The sequence below is a fragment of the Cibotium barometz genome, chromosome 14 (assembly GCF_041138505.1).
Source record: "Cibotium barometz isolate CiBa-2024 chromosome 14, ASM4113850v1, whole genome shotgun sequence".
Lineage (NCBI taxonomy): Eukaryota > Viridiplantae > Streptophyta > Polypodiopsida > Cyatheales > Cibotiaceae > Cibotium > Cibotium barometz.
In genome coordinates this window covers 27,936,570-27,958,311 of record NC_141059.1, presented here as the reverse complement: position 1 = coordinate 27,958,311, position 21,742 = coordinate 27,936,570, and the positions used below count along the sequence as shown (strand labels likewise).

The 21,742-nt window shown below is 42.1% G+C and overlaps 1 protein-coding gene and 1 long non-coding RNA gene across 3 annotated transcripts; both read right to left on the bottom strand.

Moving 5' to 3' along the window:
* Positions 1–11,079: 11,079 nt before the first annotated feature.
* On the bottom strand, positions 11,080–12,407 carry LOC147631886 (uncharacterized). Of its 2 annotated transcripts, none has more exons than XR_015267263.1 (2): positions 12,211–12,407; positions 11,080–11,667 (listed from the first exon to the last, which is right to left on the bottom strand). It is a non-coding gene; the product is annotated as an uncharacterized LOC147631886 (long non-coding RNA). The 2 variants fall into 2 exon arrangements; XR_015267264.1 differs by lacking the exon at positions 11,080–11,667 and adding an exon at positions 11,775–12,024.
* Positions 12,408–12,782: 375 nt separating this feature from the next.
* On the bottom strand, positions 12,783–17,912 carry LOC147631885 (nucleobase-ascorbate transporter 2-like). The gene is made up of 14 exons (XM_086808444.1): positions 17,709–17,912; positions 17,483–17,580; positions 16,937–17,113; positions 16,730–16,830; positions 16,289–16,364; positions 16,086–16,145; positions 15,674–15,855; positions 14,986–15,082; positions 14,673–14,759; positions 14,145–14,203; positions 13,950–14,041; positions 13,722–13,799; positions 13,433–13,593; positions 12,783–13,277 (listed from the first exon to the last, which is right to left on the bottom strand). The coding sequence occupies exons 1-14, from the start codon at positions 17,827–17,829 to the stop codon at positions 13,065–13,067; spliced, it is 1,602 nt and encodes a 533-aa protein (XP_086664570.1). The 5' UTR covers positions 17,830–17,912; the 3' UTR covers positions 12,783–13,064.
* Between the last annotated feature and the right edge of the window lie 3,830 nt (positions 17,913–21,742).

Here is a 21,742-nt window from a genome sequence, read left to right as displayed (position 1 = left end):
ATACGAGTTTCCCTTTTTGGGAGAAATATTTTTTTGAATTTAGAATGAAAGGGATATGGACATTTTTCCCAAAAAGGTAAGTGGAATCAAAAAACTCAACCCTTTAATGACACACCTTACACCCTTCATAAAAAATTACCCCCCTAATGGACAAATTGACAACTCATGAGCATCTTCTCATTGAATGCTCATTAGCCTTAATGAGTTATGTAAAAAGGTGATTAAAGATTAATCTATGATTAATCCTTTCACTAATCTTTTCCTCTCAAAGACTCTAATTAACCACTAATCTTTAATTAATTCACACAATTGAGCACACCATTGGATAGAGCAAGAAAAACTAATCTATGTGCATCAATAATTTTATAAATTAATCTAAATTAGGAGATTAATAAGACTCTTAATTATAGTCTCCTCTCTAAGATAAAATTAAGCAAAGAGAGTCAAATTTCTCCAATTGATCAAACAATTGATGTGATTAGGTGTTTTGATGCATCTAGATGCTCTCAAAACACTCAAAAACTCCAATTTCGACTACTCATATGATCAATTTAGACCCCAATTAACACATTTTCTAAATTTTTAGCCTCTTGAACAAGATTAATCACCCTTAATGGCAAAAACCAGTCCATTAAGAGAAATTAGTCAAATTTAAGAGTTTTTGGATGGTTTTAAGAAATTTTTTGAGAGATTAAGCTACTCCGAATGCTTGCTAACACTCTAATCCAAACAATTTTAACAAAAAACTCATAAATAAACTAAAATTAATGATCTTAGATCTATGTTTAAACTAAAGAGAGTTAACATTCACTAAGAAATGCATTCTATTGCATTGTTTGATGCAATGGATGCAAACTAAGCCTAGTACAAACTATTTGCAAGCCCTAAGAACATGAAAAACCATAAAAACAACAACAAAAACAACACATTAATCTAAAAGTTCAGTAAAAAGCATTCTTTTCAAAAACAAAAAAGAGAGCTATTCTACACTAAATCTCACACAAATCACCATAAAATCCACATCTTTTTCATGGAAAACCACATGCTCACTCCACTCCTTGGGGGGTAGACTACATATAGAGCTCCACTTCCCTTTAGCTTTCACTTGAAAGAAAGCTATGGAGGCTCACTCTCCTATATCTATATATCAAAAGATCGAGGCCGGGGTCGGGGTCAATTGGGGGTTTTTTTTTTCAAAAATTTTTTCTCCAAATAAAAATATCTTTCCTCACCTCCTCAACGTGTTTCGTTTTTCATTTTTTTAAATAAATTTCAAATTTTATTTATTTTATTTTCTCTTTTTTCTTTTATTTTTTTTCTTTTTCTTTTTCTACGGTTTGTTTTCTAGAGTTTGGACTTGGCCGCGGCGCTACTTGCACACAGCGCAACCCTAGGGATTCAGAAATCTCCCACACGCAACGCAGAAAACCAGGAACACAGAGCGCAGAACAAGAAAATGACCAGGGAAACCAGAATTGCAGAAACAAATTACAGAACACGAAAAAACATCAACAACATACACACAATCGCCTTTCCTACAGTGTAGATTTCACTTCACCTTGAAGCCCGAGCTGCAAACCGGAGCTTGGTGCAGGGCATCTCCCCGGCAGAGCGACGCCAAAAATGTGCGCTTTTACCGCACGAGTCGGAGCTGGAGACTTGCCGAACACCGTATGCGAGCCACGAATGGCTGCAAGCATACAACCAGAAACTAGCAAGCTCAACAGGAAGCAAAGGTGTGTCACTCACCGCTAAACCACCGTCGTGAAGGATTCTCGCGTCGCAGTGAAGAAGGGCGGTCGTCGTCGTCGCTCTACCGTCTCGCCCATCACCGTGCCGCCACACAGTGCTCGATCGCTCTCTCTCTCTCTCTCTCTCTCTCTCACATACGCAGGAGAAGAGAGAGCACACTTTGAATTCAACACACTTTGAATGAGAGTTTTAGGGTTACATTTGACTCTTATAGGTGACCTAGCCATTCACACATGGGCACCCATACATGGCCAGCCGATCCTAACTCTTATCCTGGCTGCTGCTGACATTCGAGGTGCGCCTCTCATCGGCGATCACCCAATCCCTTTATCCTTTACATGTGGTGCCGACAAGCCCGGCCTATGACTCAAAATACTTAAATTAATTACATGACGTAAAACATAGTACGTCTCAATGTCCGTCATAGGTTAATACCTTCCATCTCCATTTGCTCTCATATCTACTCTACACCCATACCTTTTCTCCATTTCTCTCCCTACTACTCCCATATTACTAAATTATTTTCCCAATCTCAAAAAATACATAAAAATTCAGCATGAATGTATCATATTAACCTCTCCAAATATCTACAAAAACCCCCATGTTCTTCACCTCAATCAACTTTTGTGGCGTCGAATGCAAGAAGGAGACCGACACCGGTTAACTTAAAGATCTACACATGGATGAATCCAAGCTTCTTGGAGCTTTTAGCCACACAAAGGATCTTTCTAAATCTTTACTCCTCTCACTCAACCTCTCAGCTCTTCTCACCCATTTGTACATTGTACTACTAACATTTTATAGTGATTACTAACTACTAACCACTAACATATATAAATAAGCACTAACATATGTAAATAAGCACCCACTCTACTACTTTTTGAGTAGGCATTATTAAACTACTAACCACTAACATATGTAAAAAAGCACCCACTCTACTACTTTTTGAGTAGGCATTACTACAAGTTATTTGCTCAAACCTCTACATCACACTCTCCTCTCATCTTCAATAATTCTTTCACCTTGAGCCCACATCCATGTGACTCAAGGGATAAGAAGAGGCCCACATCCATGTGACTTAAGGGATAAGAAGAGGCCCACTTTCAATCCAAAATAAAAACCCATAATCTATGATTTCTCATAATAAAATTGATTAGGCTTAATCCTAATTGGGGCTTCTCAAACCTATAAATAGAGCCCCTCCATTCTTTTTGTGAGTAAGGGAGATTACACACATTGTACACCACTCCCAACTCTAGTGTGTAAGGAGATAGTGAACTTGTGAGCTCTCTCTATACATCAATACCTTTGATTGCATAGAGAAGCTTGAAGCTAGTTATGTCATTGTTGTGAGGGCTTGAGTGATGCCATACTCCCTATCATAATTGTATCTTGCCTTTGTGCATAAATAAGATTAGTAGTTTGGGTGCAATTGTGTACAAAATCTTGGACTCCTACATCTCCAAAGTTGATTTAGCGAAGCGGTCCGATGTTTGATTTAAGGTGAATTCGATCCTTGTATTTTGTGGTGTGATTTTATGCTTGGCGGCTTGAGGGCCTGTTTTTGATTTGTTGCCTTTCATTCTATGATGGTAAGAGGGTTGGTCCTGATATCTTGTGGCCTCAATTTCTAGCCTTATGTCCACAAGTTAGGAGAGAATTAACAAAGTCCGTGAGCACTAGGAGAAAAACAAAAGAGAATGTGCCTGTTGTAAAAATTTCACAAGCCGAGATGGATGAGGACATTATACCTATATTAGATTGCTACATCAAGGGAGGGCTAGTTAAGAAGGGTCTAGTAGATGGGGGTGCACAAATTTGCATCATGACAGAGGACCTTATGCAAAGACTAGGCATGCATATTTATGAAACACTTGAAATTAAGGTGAAAATGGCAAACAATAGCAAAGCAAAGTGTCTTGGGATTTGTAAGAATGTTTCTGTGGAAGTTTTTGGCATTAAGAAGGTTGTTGATTTTTATGTTATGTCTACCAAGGGAAGTGGTTATCCATTTATCCTAGGTAGACCATGGCTAATGAGAATGCGAGCTTTGCAGGATTGGGAAAGTGGAAAGTTAATTTTAAGGAATGAAAATCGTAAGAAGATTATCTTTGACATGAAGGAGCAACGACGAGAGGAGATAAATGAAGAATCTTCTCAAGGTGAAATAGAGGAGGATTGGACCGATGCCACCTCAGAGGAAGAAAGCAGCAGTAGCACTATGGAAGAGGAGTCTTCCATTGAAGTCATGGGGGTAAGATTCAGAGAAAAAGACAAAGAGACACCCTGTCAAGGTTTGGAGGATGTAGGCTCTCAAGAAGACCAAATTGTGCATGATGAAGAAATGTTTGATGCTATGCTCTCAAAAAAGCTTACATCAGAGGAAGGAGAGGAGTTTAAATGTGTACTAAGGAAATTTCCTAGGTTTTTTGCTAAAGATTACACAGATGTGCGTGGCGTAGAGGCCATTCAACACAAGATCGAGCTAAAGCCAGAAGCCAAACCTAAGGCACAAAAGCTACGAAGACTAGGAGTCATCAAGGAGCAAGCACTACTCAAAGAGGCGAGGAAGCTTCTAGCAGCGGGGTTCATATATCCTGTAAAAAATTCAGAGTGGGTCTCTCCCGTCGTGGTCACTCCCAAGAAGAACGGCAAATGGAGGGTGTGTGTGGACTATCGTCCACTCAACGAGGAGACAAAAAGGGACCACTTTCCTCTCCCATGTCAAGATGAGATCCTAAATGAGGTAGCAGGTCATGAGAAGTATACGGGTTACTTTCAAATTGGGATTGCATTGGAGGATCAATTGAAAACAACCTTCATCACTCCTTGGGGTTGTTATGCTTTCAGAGTCATGCCATTTGGTTTGACCAATGCTCCAGCAACATTTCAACGTTTAGTATCCAAGACGGGGAAATTTTCAGGCTTCTTGGAATACCCATGGGTTTCAGGGTGTCAATGAAGCAAAGATGGCACTGGGTAATGGAAAAAATAGAAAGTAAGCTGCTGAGATGGAAAAGGAAGCAACTGTCTCTAGCAGGTAGAATTATTGTCATCAACCACTTCAGCATCCCCTCTACGATTTACTTCCTCAGTTGCTGGAGGCCTCCTGATGCTAATCTCAATGAATTCACTAAGCTGTTGGAATTAGGGTTGCAGGAATGCACACACAACTTCAAGAAGATGAGGAAGCTTGAGCACAACACAGTAGTGTATTATGAGTGCCAAAAATGAAAGATAACAAGCCCTAGAAGATAATAGGCGTATATACAATGCACGGGGGAAAAAACCTCCTAGTGAGGGAAAAAGTGCCCCGGCGGTCCTAAGTGTGTTCACACACATCACTACTATAATATGGTAACAAATCCCCCCTGGAGTGATGCGGTGAACAAGAGCTAGCACTCATGTATAGGGAAGTGTCTAGCTATGTGGACGAATCCACAAAAGGGAGTAAGCCCAAAGCTTTGCGAAAAGCTTCGAACTTCTCACGAGGCAGAGCCTTTGTGAAAAGGTCTGCAAGGTTATCCTGTGTTGGCACATAAGCCAAACTGATCTCTCCTGCAGAGAGTCTCTCCCTGACATAATGGTAGTGTACCTCAATGTGCTTCGTACGAGCATGGAACACTGGGTTCCGCGCAACTGCCAATGCGCTCTGACTGTCAGTGAAGATGGTGGTGGCAGATGGCTGCCCAACACCCAAATCAGCCATAAGGCGTCTGAGCCACACACACTCAACCGTAGCTGTGAAAGCTGCCCTGTACTCAGCTTCACAACTAGAAGTGGCCACAGTAGGCTGCTTCTTGCTCAACCATGATATGCATGAGCTTCCAAGCATGAAGCAAAAACCACTCGTGGACACGCGTGTGTCATAACAACCAGCCCAGTCAGAATCTGAAAAAGCATGTAAATCTGGCGGCAATGATCCCCCCTTGGGATAAAACAACCCAAGATGCCGAGTACCACTCAAATAGCGAAAGATACGCTTCACTGCCTGCCAATGCTTAATGCCTGGGCTATGCATAAATCTGCTCACCTGTGAGACTGCAAACTGAATGTCTGGCCTCGTAATGCATACATAAATGAGGCAACCAACAGCTGTCTGATAGAGTGTGACATCAAAGTGATCTCCAGCATCATGAAGACTCAACTTCAAACCTGTCTCCATTGGAGTAGCAATAGGCTTGCAGTCTTCAAGGCCAAATCTCCGCAACAATGTTTCAATATACTTTGTCTGACACAAAGCAATACCTCCATCACACTGCTGAAATTGTATCCCCAAATAATGATGCAAATGCCCCAAATCTGACATCTCAAAAGAGGCATTCAAATCAGCCTTAAAATCAGCAATATGACTCTCATTTGGTCCTGTGAGCAGCATGTCATCGACATAGAGAGCAATGATTAGATGTACACCATCCACACGTTTAGCATACAAAGTGCTTTCTGTTGGACTATTCTGAAACCCATGTGCAATCAAATATGCATGTATTTTTTCATACCAAGCTCATGGAGCTTGCTTTAAACCATATAAAGCCTTTTTTAACCTGCACACTTTGTTTTCCTGCCCTCTTTGAACAAAACCACGAGGCTGCGATACATACACCTCCTCATGCAAATCTCCATTTAAGAACGCAGTCTTTATGTCCAGCTGATGTACATTCCAACCATTATGAGCTGCTAATGCACAGATGCTACGAACAGTGGTCATACGACATGTGGGAGCAAAAGTCTCATCAAAATCAATGCCCTTCTCTTGAGCATAACCTTTTGCAACAAGCCTTGCCTTATGGCGATCCACTGTGCCATCAGGCTTACGCTTCAATTTGTATACCCACTTAGTGCCAATGGCCTTCTTGCCAGGGGGCAAGTCACATAAAGACCATGTACTATTCTTCATAATAGCATCGTATTCTGCTTGCATAGCAGCCATCCAATTTTCTGAACTTTGTGCCTCATCAAATGAAACAGGCTCACTTTCATCGCACATACTAGAAACAGCCAATGCATAACAATCTGACGCATAAGAGGCACCATGAGAGCCAGAACGAGTGCGACTAGACAAAGGGGCATCCAACTTGCTGTCACGCAAAGTCTGCACCAGCCATCTAGGCATGTTCCTAGAGCCCTCAATCTCTTGTCTCTCATCCTCAAGTGCATCATGCACATCTGCATCAGATATAGGCTGATCTGTGCCATCATTTAAAACCTGCATAGGCTGAAAAACTGCCTCATGAGGTATTGCACTTGACTGTGCACCACTGAAAAGAGGCAACAATGTATCATAGACATCACGTGAGCTGATATCTGTCTCCTTAGTACATGAAACCAAGGGCTGAACTGCATCTTCCACAAATACAACATCACGGCTAACCAAAATGCGCTTTGTCTGTGGATGATACAAACGATAGCCTTTGCTCTCAGCACTATATCCAACAAAAATACATTTGACAGCTTTGTCATCCAATTTTCTACGATGTTGCACAGGCACTAATGCATATGCCAGGCAACCAAAAACACGTAAATGGCCAACAGATGGCTTGCGGCCATGCCAAGCCTCATATGGAGTGACAACCTGTAATGCTTTGGTGGGACACCTGTTTAGTACATAAGTGGCACACATGACAGTTTCAAGCCAAAAACCATGTGGTAGACTTTGACTCTTAACCATACATCTTGCCATTTCCATGAGAGACCTGTTTTTTCTCTCAGCCACACCATTTTGCTGTGGTGTATACGGCACTGTACATTGGTGTTTTATCCCACGCTCAGCCAGAAATGCATTAAATTCTGAAGACATATACTCCCCCCCTCGATCTGAACGGAGGGTGCCCATCTTACTTTCTGACACATTTTCAGCCATAACCAAAAACTGTTTGAAGCACAAAAACACTTCGGACTTTGCCTTCAAAGGATATACCCATGCATGCCTGGTAAAATCATCAATGAAAGTCACGAAGTAAAGGTAGTTTCCAAATGATGGAGTTTGCATGGGACCACAAACATCACTGTGAACAAGCTGCAATCTGCGTTCAGCTCTCACTGATCCATCTTTGGGAAAGGAAGCACGCTGCATTTTACCCAATATGCAGCCCTCACAAACATGCTTGACACGTGCCTCAAGCTTAGGCAAAGAAGACACCATTTCAGATTTCTGCAGGCGCAGCAAACTTGCAAAATTCAGATGACCAAAACGTGCATGCCACAGTTTTGCATTTGAAATAGCCTGCGTATCCATAATAGCACATGCTGAATCCTCTACACATTTGCCATTCATATTGAGCTTATACAGCCCTCGACATAGTGAACCAGATGCTACAATGATGTCACCACAAGAGAGATCATGAACAGTACATCTGTCATCCACAAATTTTACAACCAAACCTGTTTTGGCAAATGCGGAGACTGACAGCAGATTCTTTTTGATCCCTGGCACATACAATGCATCAAAAAGTGTAAAGGTGTTGCAATTTGCAACATTCAGCACAATCTGTCCAACTCCTTCAACGGGATAAGAGGAGTTATTGGCACAAGTGACAGTATTCCCTGTGGGAGCAGACTCAAGGAAAGTGAATAAACTGCGCTGCGAGGTGATATGCTTAGTGGCACCACTGTCAAAGTACCATACATCTGAATCTACTGCAGACATACATGTGTCATGCAAAGATGGGTCATAACTGCACTGCGCATTGAATGCCCATTCTGTATCTAGCACAACATTAGCAGATTCATTGTTAGAAGGAGAGGCATCTGCAACAGCCATACCAGCCTCTTTCTTCTTAGCCTCTTTCGCAGCCAGCTTAGGACACGCTTTGATGACATGATCATTTCCCTTACAGTACTTGCAAAATGTCTTCTGTTTGTCACCCTTCTTCTCATCTTTGTCTTCCTTCTTTGGTTGCGCAGCATTTGCAGATTTCTGCTTACTAGAAGAAAAGCCAGCTTTACCTTTCCCGCTTCTCTGACTAGCAACGAAAGCTTGATCTGCGACACGCATAATATTCCTGTTTTGCCTTGACTGGTCTTCTTGCAGCAAAACAGAAACTAACTCCTCAAATGATAAGGCATTGGGATTGCCTTTCATCATCAAGCGAAGAGTGGAAGCAAAACCCTGATAAGAATCTGGTAGACCATTCAAAACAGTCTGCACAAGTGAACTGTCAGACAGGATTTCATCTGCAGAAATGAGCTGCTCTTTGAAATCCTTGATCTTTGTCAAAAAGCTATCCATAGAATCACCTTCGTTCATATGCTCACTCTCCAACTGTTTTCGGAGATAAGCAACACGAGCCTCATTTCTTGCCTGATACAATGTGGCAAGTACATCCCAAGCATCCTTAGAAGTCCTGCAGGAGCGAATATGTGGGATAATGGTACGTTTGACAGACAGCGCAATCAAGGCATGAGCCTGCGCATCTCTACCATCCCAACGAATCTGCTCTGCTGAAAGTGGTGGTTCTCGAACAGCTGCTACAGCACTTGTGCCTGCACCATCATCAACAGTACCTGTTTCTGATGTGTTTGCAGCATTCCCAGCCACAATAGGACGTGCATCAATACCCTGCACAATGTTCCATAACCCCTTTGCTACCAATACATGTCGCATCATATATGCCCACAATGGATAGTTGGTGCCATCCAACTTATCCTCAGCAGCCAACATGCGGAACACATCATTGTTGTCAGCCATGGCCAATGACTGTACTACTAGATGTAAATGCTGTCTGTAAGAGGTAAACCTGTATAAAATCGACCTGTGCTATGCAGCACAGCCCAAAACAGACGAATGGGCACCTGTCCTGCAGATTTTAATCCTGACAGAAAATCTGCACAGTAGGACGATTTTGCCTGCGCAGTACTTGGAATGCAAAAACGGAGGGCGAAATGACTTCAGATCAAAATTCTGAAATGACCAAGCCTTACGGGCTTTCCCACGGCATATACTAACCTGCAGACGCTCGTGAAACCTCGTCGCAATCGGAGGAGATGAAGCGGCAGGTGCCGGTGATGCTGCCCGGGAGGAGGAAGCCTGCTCTGATACCAATTGTTGGAATTAGGGTTGCAGGAATGCACACACAACTTCAAGAAGATGAGGAAGCTTGAGCACAACACAGTAGTGTATTATGAGTGCCAAAAATGAAAGATAACAAGCCTTAGAAGATAATAGGCGTATATACAATGCACGGGGGAAAAAACCTCCTAGTGAGGGAAAAAGTGCCCCGGCGGTCCTAAGTGTGTTCACACACATCACTACTATAATATGGTAACATAAGCTATGCAAAAACTTCCTTTGGGGAGGTGACCCATGGATCAGAAGCAGACCTAAAGTTAAATGGGATATCTGCACGGTCCCCAAAGCCAAGGGAGGACTGGGGATTATAGACATTCGGCTGCTAGCTGACAGAATGGCTGCTAAATGGATAATCAGAGCTTTGGAGAATCCAACTGATGACTGGGCCCAACTCTTGGTCAAAGATCTCCCCAGATTTACAATCACCGGACACAATAAATGGCTAAATCTACCCATTACCACCATAGTAGCATCCAAACACCCCATTACCCCTAAAGGGAGTCATCTGGTTACCTCAATCTGGAAAGCCTGGTTCAAGTCTAAAGGGTTACTGTCCATCAATCTCAATGACAAGAAATCAGAAGGTCTAATAGCCGCCGACTCCTGCTGGTGGTCTATTCTTCCCCATTCGATACTAGAACCAGAAGAAGAGAAAACAGCCCTTAATCTACACAGGAAAGGACTCGTAACTTGGACAGACATCTTCAACCCCTACACCAGTACTTGGCTCACCAGAGCAGAGCTGGTAGCCAAATACGACTGCAGAACCCCAGAACTAGACCTAATACAAAGCAGAACAACCCAATGGAATACCCAGGAAACCTGGAGATTCAGCAGACCCCCCATCTTCAACATCCTGGCCCTTCGCTGGTTAAAGAATAAACCCCTGCTACCCATTCCTTTTCTTGAGAAGTCCCCCCCTATACAAGTTACTTTGAACCGCAGATGGAACATAGCCTAGGACAGGAAAAGATGGTACAACTGCCTCAAGGAGTTGTGGAGTCCACACATAGAACCAAAGAAATCTTGTCTCGCATGGCTGATTGCATTCAGAGCCATCTGGACTCAGTGCAAGGCAGCCAAGTTCAACATTGCCTCAGACCAATGTTCTAGATGTGGCCTTCCTGAGGATGATCTACACATTTTTATTCATTGCAACCACATCTCAGATTCCTACAAAGAGTTGCATGCACTTATTCTACTTGGTGGGGGAAAGATGTAAACTGGAAGCATACAATTCTAGGAGAAAACACAGGATGCTCTTCATCTCTGTGGAATGCAATAAGGTGTGAGTACCTATGGCATGCATGGCTTCACAGACTAGCTGTCACTTTTGATAACCCTGAAATTAAGGGCCCTCCTCTAGCTGTTTGCTTAACCACAACATGCATCAGATACTGGAACAACCAAACACAAGCCCTTTTCAAGCTAGAGAAGAGGCTATTGATTAAATTACAAAAGAAAAAATCAGATTACACACTGGAACTACTTGAAAAAACCAGAGACAAGATCATCCTTATTCTCTCAAAAGACAGAGCATTAATAGAAGCTATCAGAAGGATGCAGTAAACAACCTAACTCTCCCCCTCACAAGAGAAGAGGAGATACATCAGACATGCAGGCATCAAGATTCACCCAAGAGAAGTTAAAAGACAGCTAGGGCAAAGTGACCTGTCGGTTACTCAATGACACCTTTGGACTGTCCACCAGGATCTCTGGAGAGGTCCATGCATCTCGGAAACTCAAGATAGTCCACTACCGCATGGCCACCGATCTGACAGTCATCGAAAGCAGAGCCCCAAATCAAGAAGAGTCCTGTTCCAGCCTCTGCTTCCTCTTCTGTGCACCTGTAAAGAAGGAAAAAGATTCAGAGCAGAGGAATCTTAACCGTCCCCGAGAGAAGAGGAATCTTAACCGTCCCCGAGAGAAGAGTCCTGTTCCAGCCTCTGCTTCCTCTTCTGTGCACCTGTAAAGAAGGAAAAAGATTCAGAGCAGAGGAATCTTAACCGTCCCCGAGAGAGAAAGATCAAGGGCCCCATAAGGGCTCCTACCATAGGATCGAAATCAAAAGGGTGAATAATATACTTCCCCCTTCTTCTGCCAAGGGGCTCAGGCGCCATGATCAAGCAAGAAATTAAGCGCAGAAGTTCGACCGCCCTGAGGACTGTCGAGGGAGCCTGCAAATCAGAACAAAGAACCAACACCTTCATCCCCTCAGTGTGGAGAAGAGTCGAACCAGAACCGCCCGAGATGGAAGAGACAAAGGTGGAAGTGCCAATCAGCAAGACGAAGCCCCCTTCCAAGCCAGAAAGAGAGAAGGAGACGGTGGCTAGGCCCCCTAGAGAAAGAAGGGAGCTCAATCCTCAAGTGAGGGGAGAAGATCTCAATACCAGCAAGGCGTAGATCGAGCAGGCTCCATGCAATGATACCCCGCGTGGCGTCGTCAAATCCTATTCTCCCCTCACACGTCGCACATGCAATCACATGCACTAAGTGTGCCAAATGGCCATTTTGAACCAGCAGCCACCACGTGGCCTTTGTAACTTCGGATTCCTTCTTTTCTATAATTCAACTGCCCTTTTTTGAAAAAAAAGACCCTTTGAGAAAGGAAACGCTGCCTATGGATCTTCCCAATGTCAACTTCATCGTCTCCAAAGAAATGGAGGCAAAAGCCATAATGCCGATCATTGAAGCAGCCATAGAAGCGGGAGAGGCAAAGGCGTGCGCGAGGGGTCTCATCTACGTAGGAGAGGGGAGGAGAAGGTGGGCAAATGCGGAGGGGATCAAGGTGAATGGCTAGCCAAGGGAAATGCGCACACACGGCCGTGTATATGGCGAGCAAAAGAGGAGATGCATCCTGCAATATAACTAGATTTGTACACTCTAAAAACTTATAAACATACGAGAGTACTTCACAAGACTACTACAATACCTGTTAAAAAATGGTTTTTAAGTCCTTTAATTCAAAACCAAGGCATATCAAGGGCCCACAGGTAAGAGACTGCCCTCTTCAAAATGGATTTTAAGTGATAAAATTCCACCAAAACAGTAGTTGCCATCAAATGCGCCATGTTCTCATCAAAATTCTAGAAGAGCATCAATTACATACATAATGGCTACAAAAATAGTACATCCGTGCCAGGATACACAGCATAATCGCTCTCCATGCGTGTGATTACAAAATGCAAAGAGGAATAGGCTATTTTTTACTATGTTTCTGAAATTTCAGCAGGCACTTGATCGCTCACATTGGTGGAAAATATTTATTCATGTTGAAGGGGAGGGAGTAGAACTCTTCATTGCGGTTGTCACCTTTCCATGTCCTGAATTTAGCCCACCATGGCATCCCCCTGTCTTTCTTTGCACTCTTCACTTGCAATGTGTTGTCCAGCACAATGGCCACCATGAAAGATACCGTCGCCGCGGAGGTGAAGATAACAAAGAATATGTCGTTGAACTGCATTGATTGATGAATCACAGGTTTACATTGGCTATATTAATGAAAGCCTACATCTCTTAGTTAAATTAATCACCAATATCGCTCATAATTGTGAGTCGTGACTGCTAATTGTTCATAAAATGGGCAAGGTTTCTGGATTATGATAAGCATACCCAATGAGAGTGAGTGTGAACTGGTCCATGACCAGCCGAGGCTGCAAACTCGTTGAAATATTGAGGGACAGAAAGACCCATGAAGAGAGAGAAGCCCAGTATAAACATGCTCCGGGATTGGTTCATGTTGGCAAACTGAAGGAAAGATAGGCCACATGCAACTGCACATGACTTGTAAGAGTTAAGAGTCTTGATTAATCAACTCTAATCTAAAAACAAAAACAAACAAAAAAACCTTTGAATTATTCAAATTGACAGTTTGTGTTAATCAGACTGACAAATAACTTACCAACTTTGCCAAACAGAACACAAAACAAGGCAGCCACTATAGGACTCGGAACAGAGGCAAAAATGGCACCGAATTTACCTGCGATCACAAATTAATAGTTTTCTTATTCTTACTCGATGTTATTATTCTTACTCGATGTTACTAAATCATACGAATTGTCATAATCACTATTAGACTTGCTAATAGAATGTCTTAATGGTCTTTTAAAACACGTAAAGGAGATTTTACCAAACAAGGAGAAAAATATCATGAAGGCAGCAGAGATCTGGACCACACGCTTGCTACCCACTCGAGTGAGACCCAAGAGGCCAGCATTCTCACTGCGTGTGGAAACAGTTATGCGTTATATATTATACAAGATGGAAGAAAATCCAGTTAAGAGAACCCATGGAGGGGACTTGAATGTGCTTATAATTTGCTTACATTGAAACTGTGGAACCATTCGCCGTTCCGAACATTCCATCTACTAAAATGCCAATTCCCTGAAAAGACCAGTTTATGAGCCCACCTTCACTGATCAAATTGTACCATCTATGCACATTGCACATGTACAGTTGTCTAACCTATGCCCATGCCTACACATACATGAACGTATACGTATCGTGTTATGCACATGACCATTTACATGTACATTTTATGTTATGCACAAACATTTATATGCATCTATACGTGTATATCCAGATGCATCTCCATATGCTTGTATGAACAATGCATGCAGTTATCATTGTGTACGTGCAAATCTTAATGTTGTCATATGAAGATATATACACACAGATATGTAAAGGCCTGCAAGCGTAAATATGCACGTGACTGTAGATGGATCATGGATGTGATCATATGGATGTGCATGTCCATGTGTATGAACATGAGCATGGCTATGATCGTATGATCATGTGGATGTGCATGGCCATTTTCATGCGTAAAAGTTACCCATACGTGTGACATACCAACCTGCCATCCGATTCCTCGGCTCATCACAAACGGTGGTGGGGGAGTTGCACCGGCGAATCTTGACACGGCAAGAAATCCACCAGTAGACTACACAAACCATGATAACACATTAAAAAACAAATGCATTAATTATACAAATGCATCAAAGGTTTTCGAATTATCCAAAATGCATTAATTGTCCACATGCTTGATTCAAGAAGAAAAAATTCATCATTTATCAATTCCATGTGTAACCATTAGTCGGGGAAAATGGACGCTCTGATTTGATTAGTCTCGATTGAAATCATATAAATAGTTATTACGATATACTTACTTCCACTAAAGAAACCAGCACAGCAGACAACATTCCAAACGTGTGACTAGAATCGAATGTGGGAGCACCCCATTGAAGAGGATAGGGAATACGCAGCCTGCATGTTAAATCCAGCAGTTTAACAAGCATTCCTGGGTCATCAAAGCTCTAATCACTCACATCAAAAATTCGGAACTGATTATCATTAAATTTGATCTATGCAAGGAGTCTTGAAGAGGAACAAGGTCAACGATGCACACAATGGTTATCTAATTAAAAAATCGTCCCCAAGAATCAGCACAGTAGTAGTTAATAAGATACCAAGTTAATTGCATTAAGGCATGCACACTAGTCAAATTCAAGGGCTGATCAACGAGACAAGTGCCAAGGTGATGAGTTGAACACTGGGTATACAGTACCATAGATAAGCTGATTAGAGGAATGCAAGGGGTAAATGCATGGGGTGATAAACTAAAAAAAGATTGATTAAGGCCATTAACGGCATGAATTCATTCAAATAGGCTAAGGCACCAGATTGGGTGAATGCAAGAGTGATTGAAGGGGATGATTAAGGTTTAATACAACGGTTAGATAATGAAGACACCACGCATGCATGGATGAATTAGAGGATTGCAAGAGGTGATATAAGGGCACCAAAAATGGGTAATTAAGACTAAACACATATACATGGATGGATGATTAAGCTTACCAGGGGGATGAGTTAACCAAGGCAGCTCGATCGGTTCTGCAGTGGGAAGCAGTGAGATCAGGGGCATGCTTGTAGGCCCCGCTCACTGTAAGGAGGTGTGCATAGGCCCACACTATGGCCACGGCTATCAGCACGGAGAATCTCTCTAACACATGCTTGCCATACTTGATGTTCTTGAGAAACTGCATGCACCATCCATCATTGCACTGTATAATTAGTACTTCCATAAAATCACCCACATTGCACCACGATCACAGGAAAACTCTTTAATACAAGCTATTAAGATACGTAGCAAATCACCATCATCGTTTATATGGCTGAATCAATCAAAGATAATCATTTATTGAAGCAACTAATGCTAAGCTAGCGATCGATGCTTGGCTCAAAGATAAGGGGCCAGGGCACTCATTACCTGGGAGAATATCACTAGAACTATGATTTGAGGGATCCCGATTTCCACACATTTCCCAACCTGCAGTTTACCATGATACGTACATGCTGTAAGGACTCAACAACGCCACGCTTAGGATAATCAATGATCATACAATTATTTGATATGTTTAAGCTCGAATGTTACAAAAATATGTTCGTAGTTGTAAAAAACCAGAAAACTACCCCTGGGAAACCGAGCTCATACAGTCCCAATCCAACCATAGCAATCACTGGGGCAGCCGAAAGTGGACTGAGAAATCTGCCAAATATTGAAGCCACTTCATATTAAAGATGAACAGCTCTTTATAATGCACAACCCCAGCTACAGTTACATATAAATATATAAAAACACATACTGTCTGTACATAGATATCGTAATATGTGTACATATAGTTATGTTTGCATATATGTAGATGTACGTTCTGGAAGTATGTATAGATGCATCCATACACACTTGTGTAAATTTTCGTTGTCTGGCCGGATTATAACTGAGAAATAGATAGGAATATAGTACATAAGGGATGCATAATGAGGATCTTAAATTTAAATTACCGCCTTAAACGCACGTGCTAAGCAAGAGTAAGAAAAGGAGCAGGCACCATATGATCTGCTGCTTTGCCATACCTCGTCGTAATACCCCACAGTCCACTAAACCCAAGCACAATCTGCAAGCTTGATGATGCTATAAGAGCCCCTTGTATAGCTCTCATAGTATGGAGGAATCTCTACAAAGGTTAGTCAGCCAAGACAGAAATTTTCAGCTGATTTCGAAAAAAAAAATTGAAGAGACTTTGTGAAAATATGTAATGATCAGAGTTAGCGAATAATCACTTCATGGCTATCCTCTATGGCTTGGAGTTTGTCGGAGTAGATGATGGACAAGGTTGGCACAATGAAAGCATAGGACCCCCCCACCACACAAGGCAAGCAGGTCCCCACCACCGTCTGAAGCAATGTATTGATCCCAGCAGCAAAGAGTACTGTTTGTATCACTCTCACTTTGTCATCCTGCCAAAATATTTAGTACACTTCAGGTCACTAATCTTGCACTAAACCTGGCTGATGAATTCAGCGTCTTAGTTTACAGCCCATTTTATCTCCAAAAACATCAATCCAATTCTTGACCTATATCATCTGTCGTTCAGTGGTTTCATCAATTCTATCACAAGACTACTACTTAGGCTTCCTCATTTATAATTAAGCAATTCGTATATACTACTAACCTACTACTTATGCCTGGATTTTAAATTGATTCAAACACTCACCTACTAGTAAGCCTCACTTTTATAGTATAACATTGTCTACTAACCCTTTTCAAATGGAGTCATCACACAGACTCTTTCTAGAAAACAATCAACTTCTTTGAAATATACTCACAACATCACCACCCATTTGAGGAACCAAGATAGTAGGGATTAGCACGGTGGTTCCCAACATAACAAAGTAGTGTTGGAACCCCAACACTAGTGCTTGAGCTGCGAGAACAATATTGAAAGATCACATTATTAGCTTCACCAACAATGAGTCAGAAGATGTGACAAATATACATGAAATTATAAAAGAGGATTAAACTAAAAGTGACTTAAACAAGAAGAATGCATACGCCATGGGGGTGGGCTTGTGATGCAATAGTCAATGCCCCTCAGCTGATCTTGGGCCTGAGGGGGAGAGTCATCGCTGCCAGCTTTCTGATTTTGGTTTGCTTTCTGATTTTGATTGGTCATGCTTGAGAAAGCTGCAAAAACGAGCTGCAAGGAAAGAAAAAGCAGGGAAAGAGGGTGGTGGTGGGAGATGGTGGGCACTATGGCGAGAGAGATTTACAATGCTCTACTAGAAGAGAGAAGGGAGAAGAAGAGAAGGAGGTTTAAACAGGCTAATTGATTCTTTGATTAGTAAGCTGGTTGCTATAAGTAAAATAGATTAAGGAATGTTACAGATTTGCAGCTTTCTTCAAGAAATCTTCATTAGTGGGTAATCAATGCGCCTGCCTCTCTCTCTGTCTCTCTCTCTCTTCCTCTCTCCTTGAGCCCAACTCCCTAGTTAGTGCTAGTTACAATATCAACCTTGCCGTTAATTATTGATTTGCATTCCCTTAACGCAATAATTTTCTTAGTCAAATTGTAATAATTAGCAATCTTCTTATATATATCTTATATCTATATATCTATATACTATAATTCAAGCAATGTTTTGTATGACAATAATTAATTTTCTAGTGTTCAAGCAAACCAATTTCATGAATAAGAGCCGATTCCTATGGGGTCAAGGTGCATTTTTTAATATTAATAATTGTTCATAATAATTAGGGCTCAAACAATTTTATACTTTTTGGTTGGCTTTAAAATTTTTGGTCAAAATGAGGAGTTGGACAGGAAGGGACGTGTCGTACAAAGCATGGAACTGCTCGCTCTCTGAGGAGGTGGATCTTTTTTTGAATTATATTATTATGAGAGTTATGATTATTATTTGCGCAGTCTCGTCTGTACTGATTTAAAAATTTTAATTAACAAAATGCGTGAAATGGCAGCAGCCACCACCTCCAAACGGCTCCTGAGACTGTCCTCTCCAGTCTCCATCATCCCTGCCGTCACTGCTCTCTGTGTATTTATCCCCCCGTTATTTTAATTTTTAATGCCCGCCACAGCTTAACCTTGGGGCATGAGTAAGTTGCACGGATTATATTGACTTTGAAACGTGGGTAAATCGAATTTCGATATATATATAGAGAAAGAGACAGAGTATATATATATATATAATCTAATTAATTAGATGCCCTACCTTGTTCCAATTTGGATTACAAGAACTAATTGTGTATCCGCCCAGCAACTTCTTCTTCTTTTTTACCAGTAAAAAGCTTTTTGCTGATTTATACATTGTTTGCAACTTCTAAAGAGACTTCTTGCTCAAACAAAGCTTGTTGATCTCTCTCTTTAGGTACCTACTTTGATCTACTGCCTTTAGATTAGTTTTGATGTTGTGTTACCATGGCCCCTTCATCTGAGGGAGATGTTGAAGCTACTCCATTCACTTGGCCTTGTTTTTGTTGAGCCCTTCGCCTCCTTCTCACTCAGGGTTCGATCCCCGTCACCATCAACAGTTCTGTGAAGAACAAGCTCCAGTGCAAGAGAGGGATCTAGGGAAAGAGATGGAGATTGCACTCATGAAGGGAGTACTAGCATAGATCCACTCATCATAGGGAGTAGCACCTAGACATGGGAAGTCTGCCAAGCTCTAAGAAAGGTAAATGTGTATCATGTCAAAATGGTCAAAAAGGTTCCCAATTACATAGGGCATATGCCTTTCATATTCTCACTAGTCTCCCAACCCGTCCTCGAGGTTTGGATACCATAGAGTATGCCTTAAATTTGAAGTCCATTTTGCCAGTCATGGACTACTTTGAAGAAAACATCAAAATTGGCATACTTGTATATACATAGACACATGAGAGAGATGTGTCCTCTTCTATGTATAGTGGGAAGTGGAGTGACCATCTCCAACGGGAAGTAGCCATCTAATGAAAAATAAAATTAAAAATAGACTCCTAAGCTTCCATTAACTATGTGCTAGATTCTTGGGTGTGTTAAGCTTTTATTTATTTCTCTCCCTCCTTAACTGTCCTCCGATTGGGAGAGGAAAGGATACCATTTTGGGCCCTTTAGTCTCTAACACATAAGCCACATACCGATCAATGCATCCCTCTTTCTCAGGCCGTCGATTTAGCTTCCATGTGGCACTTTTTTTGCTTGACCACAACTCCATGTGGATGACTGCATGTTGTGCTGCCTTCGTTCCAGATTGGGCCACCTCTCTTGCACTTGCAAGGCCGCCTTTCTTGCACTTGTAGGGCTGCCTCTCTTGCACTTACAGGCTCGTAGGTTGCAGGTTGCAGGGTGTAGGTCCGCCTTCATTAATGTGGCGATGCAAATTTAAACTTCGTTTAGCATGTCTCCATGCAGTGGGCCATGTCTTCATTAATGTGGCGATGCAAATTTAAACTTCGTTTAGCATGTCTCCATGCAGTGGGCCAGCTTCGTCTTTTGCATTTCGAGTGAGCTCCCCTCCTGTGCACGCAGCGACCATCCTTCATTTCGTGCGAGTTCTCCCCATGCTGGTGAGGCATCTCTCTCTCTCTCTCTCTCTCTCTCTCTCTCTCTCTCTCTCTCTCTCTCTCTCTCTCTCTCTCTCTCTCTCTCTCTCTCTCTCTCTCTCTCTCTCTCTCTCTCTCTCTCTCTCTCTCTCTCTCTAACTCGTGTTTGTTTATTGTTGTACAATCTATTGGAGACGTCCTCTCCACTCGACATGCTCCCCTCTTCTATTACTGGTTGTCCCTCCCGACGGCCTCTCAACTCAACGTGCATCCCCCCCTTTGGTCTAGTGGTCGGCCCTCCCTATATCATCCCTATTTTATTGATTCGCACTCCTTATTTCTCTCTTTGGCCACGGCATGCTCATGCAAACGCTTTTCTCTCTTTGGTGTCGGGCACGTAAAAGCGATGGAAAAGGAGGGAGAAGGAGTGAGAGAGGGGGGGGGGGTACCTTAAATACAAGCTGTCCCTTTTACCAAAGGGTGGCAGCAAAGGGGTGTGCACACACACGTAAAAGCGATGGGAAAGGAGGGAGAAGGAGTGAGAGAGGGGGGGCACCTTAAATACAAGCTGTCCCTTTTACCAAAGGGTGGCAGCAAAGGGGCACACACACACACACATCGTAATTGCAGTGGCCTTCTCTATCTGTCTCTCTCATTCTCTCGCTCTTTATCTTTCTGTTTTGGCAGGTTGTTTGCAAGCCGTTAAGAGGTAGCAGTTGTTTCTTTGTCATCTGTGTCATGCTCTCCAAAGTAAGTGTGCCTACAGTGGTGCAATGGTTTTGTTTAGGGATGATGTTGTGTGTATATCAAGAGTCACATGCATTGTGGTTTTCCTTTATGGATGATGGTGTGGATTATCAAGAGCCGCATGCATACAATAGCCACATGCACACACAAAGCTTTGTTTCTGCTAGAGAGAGGAGAGAGGATAGGAGGTGTGCATTGAGGGAGAGAGGACTAGCCACTGTCTCTATCCCTCTCTTTGTCCATTGCAACGGGTGTGGTTGCTCCATGTGCCAACACCATAATAATAGTTTTACAGTCGTGAAACGAGTTTCCAAGAATCACACATGGATGCACATGGTTATGTTGGGTTATGGTTTGAATCGCAAATGTTTGCAAATGGTTATGTTAGGTTAAGGTATATATTTATCAGTGTGTTATGTTTCAAAAGCGAAAGCTTTTTTTTATTATTGAAAGTGAAAGTGTTTAAGGGGAGAGAGAGAGAGAGAGAGAGAGAGAGAGAGAGAGAGAGAGAGAGAGAGAGAGAGAGAGAGAGAGAGAGAGAGTTATTGCATTAACTTTGCCATGTGTGTGTTTGTGTTTGGTGTGTGTGTGTGAGAGAGAGATAGAGAGAAATATTTTAGTTATCCGAATATGAAAAGTGTGTGTGGGGGGAGGTGTGTGTGAGAAAGTTTTTTAAAATGTTTTATTAATTTGAATATGAAAAGTGTGTGTGGGGGGAGGTGTGCGTGTGAAAGTTTTTTAAAATGTTTTATTAATTTGAATAGAAAGTGTGTGTGTTTGTGTGTGTTTTTTAGGTGAAAGTA

Excerpts from the sequence above, each read along its gene's own strand:
- LOC147631885 (XM_086808444.1), bottom strand. The coding sequence starts at position 17,829 with ATGACCAATCAAAATCAGAAAGCAAACCAAAATCAGAAAGCTGGCAGC. Across the intron at positions 14,760-14,985 it reads TGCTGGTTTCTTTAGTGGAA|TCTACTGGTGGATTTCTTGC; the intron begins GTAAGTATATCG and ends TGGTTTGTGTAG. Across the intron at positions 14,204-14,672 it reads GCCGAGGAATCGGATGGCAG|GGAATTGGCATTTTAGTAGA; the intron begins GTTGGTATGTCA and ends TGGTCTTTTCAG.